The 11,210-nt window shown below is 46.4% G+C and overlaps 2 protein-coding genes across 2 annotated transcripts in view; both read right to left on the bottom strand.

Moving 5' to 3' along the window:
- Positions 1 to 596: 596 nt before the first annotated feature.
- eif4a3 (eukaryotic translation initiation factor 4A3) lies at positions 597 to 4,287 on the bottom strand. The gene is made up of 10 exons (XM_023401341.2): positions 4,021 to 4,287; positions 3,155 to 3,227; positions 3,001 to 3,067; positions 2,646 to 2,708; positions 2,413 to 2,545; positions 2,240 to 2,320; positions 1,832 to 1,973; positions 1,307 to 1,445; positions 1,094 to 1,209; positions 597 to 804 (listed from the first exon to the last, which is right to left on the bottom strand). Exons 1-10 carry the CDS (start codon positions 4,172 to 4,174, stop codon positions 612 to 614), a joined length of 1,161 nt encoding a protein of 386 aa, XP_023257109.1. The 5' UTR covers positions 4,175 to 4,287; the 3' UTR covers positions 597 to 611.
- A 1,295-nt stretch (positions 4,288 to 5,582) lies between these two features.
- LOC111651353 (serum response factor-like) overlaps positions 5,583 to 11,210 on the bottom strand; it is a 7,510-nt gene continuing 1,882 nt past the window's right edge. Inside the window, exons 4-10 of the mRNA XM_087172688.1 lie at positions 11,108 to 11,208; positions 10,775 to 10,973; positions 9,128 to 9,292; positions 8,722 to 8,829; positions 8,426 to 8,605; positions 8,198 to 8,277; positions 5,583 to 8,119 (exon numbers count right to left, since the gene is read on the bottom strand). Coding sequence (XP_087028814.1) covers positions 8,033 to 8,119; positions 8,198 to 8,277; positions 8,426 to 8,605; positions 8,722 to 8,829; positions 9,128 to 9,292; positions 10,775 to 10,973; positions 11,108 to 11,208 — 920 coding nt within the window. The 3' untranslated portion in view covers positions 5,583 to 8,032. The remainder of the gene's footprint in view (positions 8,120 to 8,197; positions 8,278 to 8,425; positions 8,606 to 8,721; positions 8,830 to 9,127; positions 9,293 to 10,774; positions 10,974 to 11,107; positions 11,209 to 11,210) is intronic.

The following is an 11,210-nucleotide window of genomic DNA, read 5'->3' as shown; positions in this document are numbered from 1 at the left end:
ACGTTAACGTTAGCCGTTTAACTATTAGCCATTAGCTGAAAGCCACATTAGCCGTATGTTAAGTTATCATTAAGCTAGTGGCTAATAATAAAACGACTCACGTTAATGTGAGAGCTAGGCAGCAAACAGTCTGTAACGTTACTAGTTCATTTTACAGGATAAACACAATTATTTGTTTCTGAAACGTGTTATATTTCTCTTAAAGTCCCAGACTGAAGCTGAGAAAGGTCGAGCAGCAACTCGACAGAAACAGCGGCGGCCTCTCCTCCCAACTCTGTTTGATCAGCAACGAAAACATGGTGCCAAGTCACCAGCAGCACAGACAATAAACAGGGCTGTAGCTGAATACATTTCATAAATATATACACACCTTACAGTAAAGTTACTGTTGTTTTGTTTTTGCACTACCTCCGACAACCTAAAAGTAGTGTTGTCATTGATGTTATTCTTTGTATTGTTCTAATCTTTATTTCAAAAAGGGTTAGGGTCATTTTTTCTCCCCATGGTTAACACACACACACACACACACACACACACACACACACACACTATTGTATTTATTCAGCAGCTTTATTGATCCATTCCTGAAAGAATCACTTTGACTTCTATTATCATAATGACAGTGATTTGTTAATTCTCCTTACTGTGGGAACTGTTTTCTGTGGAGTGATACATGTTGAAGGTAGTGCTGTGTACCTGTGGATGTAGAGCTCTCTGTTGTTGGGCAGGTCGTAGTTGATGATCAGAGAAACTTGAGGAACGTCCAAACCTCGAGCCCAGACATCAGTGGAGATCAACACGCGACTGGAACACAGAGGAGGTCATCTGTCAATCATCTACAGCTGTCAATCATGTTGACTTTCTTATTTATGTAAGTGTATGATTTATGAAAACAGAAATGAGCAGATAATTAACATCAATACTTGAGTCTGAGCTCAGAGGAAACAAACAAAAAGAAATAAAAAGAAAAGCTGAGAGGAAACATTAATAAAGTAGACCAGCTGCTGTAGATTCGTCTGACTTAATGAATTAATAAAGATCATCTACACAGAGGGACACCTGTCTGCTCCAGGTCCAGGTGTGTGAGTGTTACCTGGCTCCTGATCTGAACTCCTTCATGATGGACTCCCTCTCTTTCTGAGGCATGTCTCCGTGCATCGACGACACCGTGAAGTTGGCCTCCCTCATCTTCTCCGTCAGCCAGTCCACCTGAAACACACAGAGACTCAGTGTCCTACAAGGCTTTGCTGACAAGCAAGAGACTAAACCCCGAGTGTGTGTGTGTGTGTGTGTGTGTGTGTCTGACCTTCCTCTTGGTGTTACAGAAGATCACGGCCTGTGTGATGGTCAGAGTGTCGTACAGGTCACACAGAGTGTCGAACTTCCACTCCTCTCTCTCCACGGCCACAAAGAACTGCTTGATCCCTTCCAAGGTCAGCTCGTCACTGAGGGTGAGAGACAGTCACCCACACAGGGAGGGGGGGGGACACTTCAGTACTGTACTGACGTGTCTGACTGATCTGGGTTCAGGTCTCAGTGCAGTTCTGTGTTTAGAACCTTAAACTGAACTAAATGTTCTGTTGGCTGATCGACCTGTGTGTGTGTGTGTGTGTGTGTGTGTGTGTGTGTGTGTGTGTGTGTGTGTGTGTGTGTGTGTGTGGTTCTGTACGTGAAACTGGCTGGGCAAAATATATTCAATACTACAAATACTAAGTTACAACATTAATGGGAAACCAAGTCAAATCAGATCAGTGATCAATCTGATGATCGTCGATCATTAGATTGATCAGTGAGGTGGTCGTCCATCGACACACAGAGGTTCTGCACTGACCGCTTGACCAGGATCCGGATCGGGTCCGTCATGAACTTGTTGGTCATCTCCAGGATCTCGTGTGGCAGCGTGGCGCTGATCAGAACCACCTGTGTGGCCGGGGGCAGGTAACGGTACACGTCGTAGATCTGCTCCTTAAAACCTGAAACATCAAAAACAACACTGACGTTGAAGGAGGACGAGTGAGGGTCAGTCAGGTTCTCCATCAGGTTCTCCATCAGGTTCTCCACAGTGTGTGTGATGTTTTAATCAGAACTTGTTGAACTGTTCCGTCTGGATGCAGATCAGAACACAGAGAGCTCCTGTTCTAGACTCTGTCTCAGACCAGGACTCATGTCTCTGCTGACATCACAGCTTTGTCCAGGTGTGTCAGTCTCAGGTGAGTGTCTTGCACATGCTCAGTCTCACCTTTGTTGAGCATCTCATCAGCCTCGTCCAGAACCAGCATCTTGATGGCTCTTGTCCTCAGACTCCTGCGACGAATCATATCTGCAGGACAGACGATGTTAACGTCCTATTGGCTGCTTCAGTCACAGGATGACCAATCAGGATCCAGATAAGAGACAGGTGATTTGACTCACCGAACACTCGTCCAGGTGTCCCCGCCACCACGTGCTGACCATAGTCCAGCTTCCTGATGTCCTCACCCACGTTGGTCCCTCCGATGCAGGCGTGACACTGAACGTTCATGTAGTCTCCCAGAGCAAGCAGCACCTGGACACAAGACAGAGAACCAATCAGTGACCGGGACACGTTGCCATGTGACACACGCTGACACGTGACTGGTTGGGTGTGTCTGCGTGGGCTGGGCTACCTTCTGAATCTGTCCTGCCAGCTCTCTGGTGGGAGCGAGGATCAGAGCCTGGGTCTCCCTCACCTGCAGACAGGAAACACATCACAGCATGATGTCATCAGCTCAGTGTCAAAGGTCATTCTGCATCTTAAACAGCAGCACTATTCTGGAGTTTTCAGTCACATTACATGAGCTTCACATGATTACAATCTGAAATCTTGAACATGTTTTAACATCTCAACATTTTATTTATGATCAGATTCATTTTGTTTCTTCAGAGCGGCCATTTTGAATTTCACAGCACGTCTCTGTGTGACGCACAAATTAAACCTTTGGCCCTGGTAGTCCCACCTGTGGAGCTGAGAGTCGGACTCACCTGGATGTCCAGGCACTGCAGCACTGACACACAGAAGGTGGCCGTCTTTCCTGTTCCAGACTGAGACCTGCACAGACCAGAGACCAGCAGTTAGAGAAGACTCGGGTCAGAGCAGGACCACCACAGTTCTGGGGTCAGTTTTTAAAGGTCTTACTGTGCGATGACGTCTCTGCCTTTGATGATCTGTTTGATGGCTCTCTGCTGGATCGCAGACGGTTTCTCAAAACCTGAAACACAAAACATCCAGTCACATGAAACATCTGCTTAGAGGAGAGCACAGCTGGACAGCATTCAAACATAAACCTGTCCAGGGTCTGGTCCAGGTGTCTCCAACTCTGTATCCTTTAAGTTTTATTTCAGAGTTTTTATAACACAAAGAGAGAGAGAGAGAGAGACAGACAGATAGAGATAGACAGACAGACAGAGCGGGAGAGACAGACAGAGAGGGTTGGTATGGCACACAGGGTCGGACTCGAACCCAGGCCGCTGCAGTTAGGATTACGCCTTCATGCCCCACCGCCGCCCCTTTGCTTGTGTCCACTGGAAACACTTCCATTGTATTGTAGGACTGAATTTCAACACGTTTGTGAATTTACATGTGTTGTCAAATTAATGAAAATGTTTTCTGAACTTACAGAGTGTTGGTCTGTTTTCTCAGGTTCAGTGCATTGAGCTCAGGGCCACCGTAGATATTGCCCTTCTTGGGATAAATAAGGTCTGACTGTGAAACAGTCTGGAGCTGATTCGTAGCTAGTCACTTCCTGTCTTCAGTTCTTATGCCGGCAGAAGAATAACAGCTCTGCGGTGAAGCAGTAAAGGCTAACGCTAACCGGAGAGCGGGAGACCGTGAAAACAACGTGAACAATGTAAACACTTTAAAGTCAGTCCTATATGTCTGAATCTAAATAAACTGTGAACTGAACACAGTGAAATTATCACGTTAATTCACCGCGGTGATTAAAAATTTGCTTTAGCATCCTGAGCTAACTCTTCCCCAAGGCCTCCGGATCCTCGGCCTACCGTAAGCGTAGATGCCGCGGAGCAGGTCCTCTCGGAGTCCCATGGTGTCGAAGGTGGGGGTCACATCTACCTCCTCGCTAGTCTCGAACTCCACCTTGGTCATGTCCTCCTCCTTCAGGAGCCTCTTCCTGCCCTGCGTCCCGGTGGCAGCCATCGTCCTCTGAGCGTTTTATTCGACCTGAACTCACCGAGTCCGGAGAAAGATTTCAACCGTCTGCACTGCGCGGCTAACGGCTAACACGGGGAGAGAGGCTGCCGCATGTGTCGCGGTGCTGACGTATTCAGGGAGCGACGCAATGTGTGACGACACAACTATGAATAAAAGGGTTGTTCCACCGTTTATTAAAAACTTCAAAAAGTTCAAATCTGAAAACATCTCATCTGTTCTCACCTATTAACACTGAAGACGCTGCTTCACCAACAGGAACATTTAAACACATCTGTTCATTATCTTTGATGTGTAATGACGTCATCTTAATCTAATCTGGATTATTAGTCCCTGTTCTCCAAACCAGTTCAGATCTGAGCTCCGAGAGTTTTTATTCTGTAAAACACCTTGGCCCTCATTTATCAAACGAACGTACGGCAGAAAACCGTGCGTACGACCGTTTCCACGCAAGCTTCGGCATTTATCAATTTGGACGTGAGCGGACGATACGATCAGATCTCACGTCAGGTCTGAGCTCGTGTACGCAAATCTGGATTTGCGGTGCAGCAGCAAAATCTGGCTGAGTCTGAAAATAATTATTAAACAAACCTCAGCTGTCATTATCATGTCACATATTTAGAACAGATCAAAACGGATTCTTAAAACGAATAAAACAAGATTAAAAAAAACCCACGTTTTTTACTGATACCACTCTTTTGTACAATAAAACAATATGAGAGGCTAAATAGCCTGACATGACATCTAATTATTGCACATTAAAATTTGAAATAATAAAAATACAAGCAGAAATGTGTGTTTGCAAATTAACTCATGGCAAAATTGTGTAATTGTTTATGTTTTTTTCCGATGGGTGTGACACAACTGGAACAACAATTAAAAGCATCTGGTGAGATAATCATTGTTGCACTGTGGTTGGCCAGATGTTTACTCACTCCCTTATTTAAACAGATGCTTTGACAGTTATCAAATCATAACGATGGCAGATTTACTGGTTTTGGAGGAACAATACGCGCGTCAGACGTGAGCGCGTGTTCAGAGACCGCAGGGATCTCCAGATTGCTGGGTTTCCAAATGTGGTTGGAGCAATTGATTTCACTCGTGCGTCTGAAGGCACCATCCATGAATGATTACGCATTCATCAATCGCAAAAACTACCACTCTGTAAATGTGCAGGTGATTTGTGATGCCAAGCTCTCACTTTTAAACGTGGCGGCCAGGTGACCGGGACACACACTATTCTTTTATTTTTCAAACAGCTGTGTTGGCGCGCGGCTGCAGGAGGCGGCGCTGCAGAGCCAAACTCATCTCCGTCACCCTCTTCCACACAGCGGCTTTATGAGCTCCTGTGATCCCGCTCTTCAGACTGACAAAAAGCACATCCTTATTTTGCGCCACCTCGGATGTCAGGATGTCGATCTCCATCTCTGAAAAGTTTCGTTTTTTGCCAGTAACTCTTCTCTCCATGTTTGACCTTAGTGGGCGGGGCCTCCGAACCAGGAATATTTAAGGGCGTAACATGTTAATGACGATCGAATTCAGCCGCCGCATTGATCAAGACCCGAACATTCGTACGCTGGGATTGGTCCGATACGAATGTTTCATGAATCACACGTGGATCCTTTCGTACGAACAATTCTGCGCTCAGATCTGCGCCTGTTTTCACGCAAGATTGATAAATGAGGGCCCTTGTGTTTGTTGAGAACTATTGTTGATGTTTGTTCTTCCTGTGGTCAGAAATATAGGTTCTTGTGCAGGTTAAAGAACCCCGGAACCAGACCTGCTCTGTCTTTATCTCTCTCCAATTCTGTTTTACAGATTCTTCTTTGTTGGTGTTGCTGAACGTCAGTGTTTGTTTCTCAGAGCAGAAGAAGAGTGAGTGTGAAACTTCCTGTCACAGCAGATACAGACTAGAAACATTCACCCTGAACTCACGTGATGAGGTCACATGATGAGAACTGACCAGCTAAATTTGTTGAATGAAACAGTGAGATGAGGCTGAGAGCTCAGAAGAGTAAGGAGGCCTTTGAGAGGAACAGAAAGTCTCAGTAACAATTTCCTCTTTACTGCTTGGAGTGAATGTCCATGTTTTTATATGAACGGACCTCAGTTGATTAATTATATTTTAAATAATTACACATATAGATTTCTTCAGGAACATTCTCAATGTTTGATATCAGCATTGTGGCAATATATTGACACACAGCCCCTCCCTCACCTGAAGACTCACACCAAACTCAGTTTCTAAAACGCTTTATTTTAGAGCTGGTCTCCACACAATGAACCTCTGGGGCCCCTGAGGGCCCGGGGCTGGCTGGTGACCCAGAACATCATGTTTTCTCTCCAAAGGCCTTTTTATTGATTGATTATTGATTGTTTCATATGAAACAATCACTGTATAGAAATATAGGTCCATACATGAAGAAATGAAAACCGTAAACACATGAAGGAGGTTAGAGGTCAAATGGCTGATTTCTGACCTGCTTCAGTTTGTGACGCTGGGAGAAAAATAGGCTCAGAACAAAAATATATTTGACGTCAACAGTCAAAAGTTTATAAAGTTGATAAAACCAGGTCCTGCTCAGACCTGACCCCAGACCAGGTCTGCAGGATCTTCATCAGCTCATCAGAGTCCATGTTGGATCCTGTTTGTCTTCTGGTGTCTGGACCACATTCACTTCAACAAGACATGATACGCCTGTGGACATGACCTCTGATCAATGATAAAAATAAATGATCAGTATTGATCAGATAACCGATAAACTGTTCAATCTAAACATTACTGTCCTTTTGGACATTGTTACAGTGTTGAACAGCTCTCATGTTGTTGTTGTTGTCTCTTTACAGCTGTGGACTGACTGAGAACCTCGGAGTAACATGATCAAACATCAACACATGAGTCCTCCTGCTCCCTCTGTTAATATTAATGTGTGAACTGTTCCTTTAACAAACTTCTCCATGTTCTTGGCACTTTGTTTTTCTTTATCTCAAAGTGCAACAAAGAGAAAAACATGAACTAAAGATACTGATACATTCAGAACACTATTCTCTCACACTCACACACACACACACACACACACACACACACACACACACACACACACGTGTGTGATGATGTGATACAAGGGGCCTTTTCTCTGTCACTGAACCTGGTTTCTTACTGTGAGCAGGTGATGATGATGATGATTGATGATGGTCACTTGTCATTGTGTTTGTAATACATCCTCTGAGCAGCTACACTGACTCAGTATCAAACAGCTAGCTGCTTAGCATGCCAACTTCAGTAGAAGAGCAGGTGTGACAGAGACAGGAGTTAACACTGGTGTTTGTTTCAAATGTTTGTGAGTAAAGGAATGAAGTTTCTTCTAGGCTGGTCAGTAAACAGCTGCTAATGCTAATGCTAATGTTAGCTATCCAGCAACAGCTACACTTCTTGCCTGAACATCACAGCTTCTTCCTCATGTTTGTCGTCTCATAAACTGATTGATCATGACATCACATGTTCATTCACATTATTCCACATGTACTCATCACATCACACTGTTTACAGTCTGCTATTGTTTACATGATGATGAACAACAGGAAGTAAACAGGAACAAACCAAACCAAGGAGTGAGGAAAAAATAACTGTTTGTGATGATGATGATGGTGTGTGTGTGTGTGTGTGTGTGTCTGTGTGTGTGTGTGTGTTCTTGTTACCTCTTTGGGACCTTTATGTGCTATAAACACAGACACCTTGTAGGTACCACAGGGTCCTGACTGGGGTCTGGGTTACACTGTTTCCTATGAATGGAAGTGTCCTTACAAGGATAGCTGCACCAGCTTGTGTGTGTGTGTCATGTGACGTCAGTCATCTTTTGATTGGTGGACATCCAGGCTGACGACCTGCAGCTCCGTCAGGTTACTGCTGCTGCTCTGCTGACTGATCACCATCTGAACGAGACACAGACAGACATGAGCAGACGCTCACAGAGTCACAGCAGACACACTGTGCTGCTCACTGAGACGTACCGGGTGGAGCTGGACCGCAGAGACCGGGATCTGAGCGGCAACCGGGGGGAGCGAAGTGAGGAAGACTTGCGGGACGGCGCCTGAAAGACACGACAAACAAACCAAAAACACTGTCACAGATCCTGGTCCTGATGACTCTGGGTTCAGAAAACCGGCACATGCACTCATGGTGATGTCATTGAGTCACTCAGGGTCAACTGACTGACTCATATATTAAAAGAGTTGTACCAGGTTCATGTGACTGGGCGTGGCCTGTTGGGGGGAAGGTGTTGAGGACGGTAAGGCTGCCATCGCCAAGCGAGGGCGTCGGTGCAGCGTACATCACTGTGTGACCACCTGGGTACATCATGTGACCCGCTACTGAGGAAGAAGAGGAAGAGGAGGAGACGATGGAGGTGGGAAGATTGGCTGCAGAGAGAAAGAGAAGTGATCAGGATCCAACCAGAACAGTTCCTCCTGTGTGTGTGTGTGTGTGTGTGTGTGTTGGGGGGCGACGACGACGACGACAACGACTATGTTCCTACCTGTGGAGGAGGGGAGGTTGTGGATGTCTGAGCTGTTCTGATTGGTGGAGGCCTGCTGACTGCTGGGCTGAACCTGGATAGTTTGCAGCTGCTGAGAGACTCCGCCCCCTGATGAACACAGGTAACAGGTGATGACAACATGCCCTCTGAGCAGAGACTCAGTATCCAGGGCTAGCTGTTAGCATTCTAACTTCAGTAGCAGAGAAGTTAGCAGAGTTAACACATGGGCTGGTCAGTAAACAGCTGCTAATGCTAATGTTAGCTATGTGGCACTAGCTAAACTTACATATAGCTCCTTTAAACACCAGAACACTTTTCTCTGTGGAGGGTTCATGACACATCCAGTAAACAAACATCCAGTAAACTCTCTTTCTCTGGTGTGCAGTAGGCGTGTCAGCGTGCTAACCTGACAGTGACACGGTGGCGGGGAGGCGGAGCAGCGTGGTCGCCTGTGTCGTCGGCGCGTGCAGCGTGGAGGCGTGGCCTGGGGCCACGGGGCCCTGGATGGCCAAAGGCTGGCCCTGCAGCTGACTGAGCGGGATGGTGTGAGTGCCAGGGGGCAGAGGAGCACCTGTGGACAGGTGAAGGGGGGGGGGGGCATGGCCAAAGTGGTTAGCTGCTAACACACTGAACACAAGCAGCAGGATGAGATGAGCTGAGACGTTAGTGAGGACAGGGACACAACACACACACAGTCTCATCACCTGTCTCTTCTGCTTCTGTGGTGTCAAACAGCCACACTTTGAGGCTCAGGACGGAGAAACTACTGATTATCTGATCAGGGTTTTTCCTGTATAGAGAATTAGGAGGCGGCCGCCTCTGCCTCATTGAATCAATACGGGACTCCTCCGCCTCCAAACATAATTCTAGTACTTGTTTTCTCGGTACTCGGTGGATTTGAATCAATGTTATGACCTCAGAGTGCTGTGAATAATATAATGTCAAGTAAAACCAAACCAGTTGCCACCTTTTTTTGCCACATAAAAAGTGGCAACCCTACAGATGAACATTATCTCTTTTACATCACAGCACACCAAGCTTCTTGAAAAGCTTCCCTAAATTAACGTTACATCCCACTGTGTATGTTTTTAGCAGAAATATCTGTTACACATCTCAAGTTTCTCCAGCACATGCTCGGCCTCTGGCAAAGGGAGGATGAAGAACCCACGATCAGGCTGCGGTCTAGCCGCAATAACAAATGGAAGATGGCGACAAGTTCAGACACACAACTTGGTCCAGCTGCAGCACCTCGGCTCGTCGAAAGAAAAGGCCTGTTTGTAAACGGGGCTGTCGCACTTTCCAAACCACAGTTGAAAAGCTGTGCCATAAAAGGTTTACTGCTTATATTTCAGCAGAGTATTGTTTATTTTAAATTCTTGAAGGTGACATGGCACTTTTCTGTTTTTTGTTTTATTTGTTCGTATTTTTCAATAAAGGAGTGAACCATGGTAACCATGGTATTGAAATAAGTATCGAGAATCGTGGAATTTCACTGGTATTGGTAGCGAATACTAAATTTCTGGTATGGTGACATCCCTAGTGAGACCTGACAGCAGCCTTAGCTCTCAGCCACAAGTGGCAGGTGCCGGAGGAGGTGATCACAGCGAGAGAACCAAGTCTTTAGGAGTGTGTTAACGACTTCAGTAAAGCCCATGTTTACATGATTTTAACATCACTTTTTGTTCATCTTCCCACATGTTCAGAAAAGCATAGAAGGAGTGGCTTTGACCCGTAGTGGCTGGAGAGATAGCAGCAGGTGAATTACTGAACACTGATCAGGTGATACACCTGTCCTGTCTGATAATGTCTTCACCTGTTCCTGCTGGTCACATGATCCTCGACCCTCCACCTCTCACCTGAGTTTCTGACTGATTTATTTCCTGACAGTTTGAACTGAGCAGACTGTGAACACACCTGACTCACACAACAACAACAACAACAACAACAACAACAACAACAACAGGTAAAAAACATAGAAACAGTGAAACACAGAACAAGAGAAGAGAAGACATCAGCAGCTGACAGACAGGTGAGAGGAAACCCCGCCTCCTACCAGGCATCAAGGTGAAGCCTCCAGGAAGAACGACACCTGCAGACGTCTTCAGCACTGTCCCGTTGGTGGAGGAGGGGGGCTGCCAGGAGGGGGCGCTGGTCTGCACCTGCATGGACACAGAGGATGAAGACGAGGAGGAGGAGGAGGGCGTGGCCTGTGTGGTGCTGGGCATGTTGGAGAACGCTGGTTTGATCAGATCCTGCAGGTAGAGACAGAGACGAGGGGTGGGGGGACTCAACATCAACCCGGATCTGAACCACCGACAGGGACCAGCACACGTTACTGTCTCCGTGGTGACAGTTCTGCCGTTCCACTGACTGACTCTGGCGTTACCTTGGCGACCTCTGAGCATCCGTCAGCCTCAGACACCTGGTAGGTGAGGTCGGTCTCCTCGAAGCCCGTGGCGCTCATCCTCTGGTCGGAGGAGGGGTCGGAG

The sequence above is a fragment of the Seriola lalandi genome, unplaced genomic scaffold (assembly GCF_002814215.2).
Source record: "Seriola lalandi dorsalis isolate HSWRI2012SDOR001 ecotype SW California unplaced genomic scaffold, Sedor1 jcf7180002053592, whole genome shotgun sequence".
Taxonomy (NCBI): Eukaryota; Metazoa; Chordata; class Actinopteri; order Carangiformes; family Carangidae; genus Seriola; species Seriola lalandi.
This window is presented reverse-complemented; position numbering and strand designations above follow the sequence as displayed.

Coding starts and splice junctions, on each gene's coding strand:
- eif4a3 (XM_023401341.2), bottom strand. CDS start 4,174: ATGGCTGCCACCGGGACGCAGGGCAGGAAGAGGCTCCTGAAGGAGGAG. Junction 3,228..4,020: donor CCGCGGCATCTACGCTTACG/GTAGGCCGAGGA, acceptor TTTGTGTTTCAG/GTTTTGAGAAACCGTCTGCG. Junction 2,546..2,645: donor TGGCAGGACAGATTCAGAAG/GTAGCCCAGCCC, acceptor TCTTGTGTCCAG/GTGCTGCTTGCTCTGGGAGA.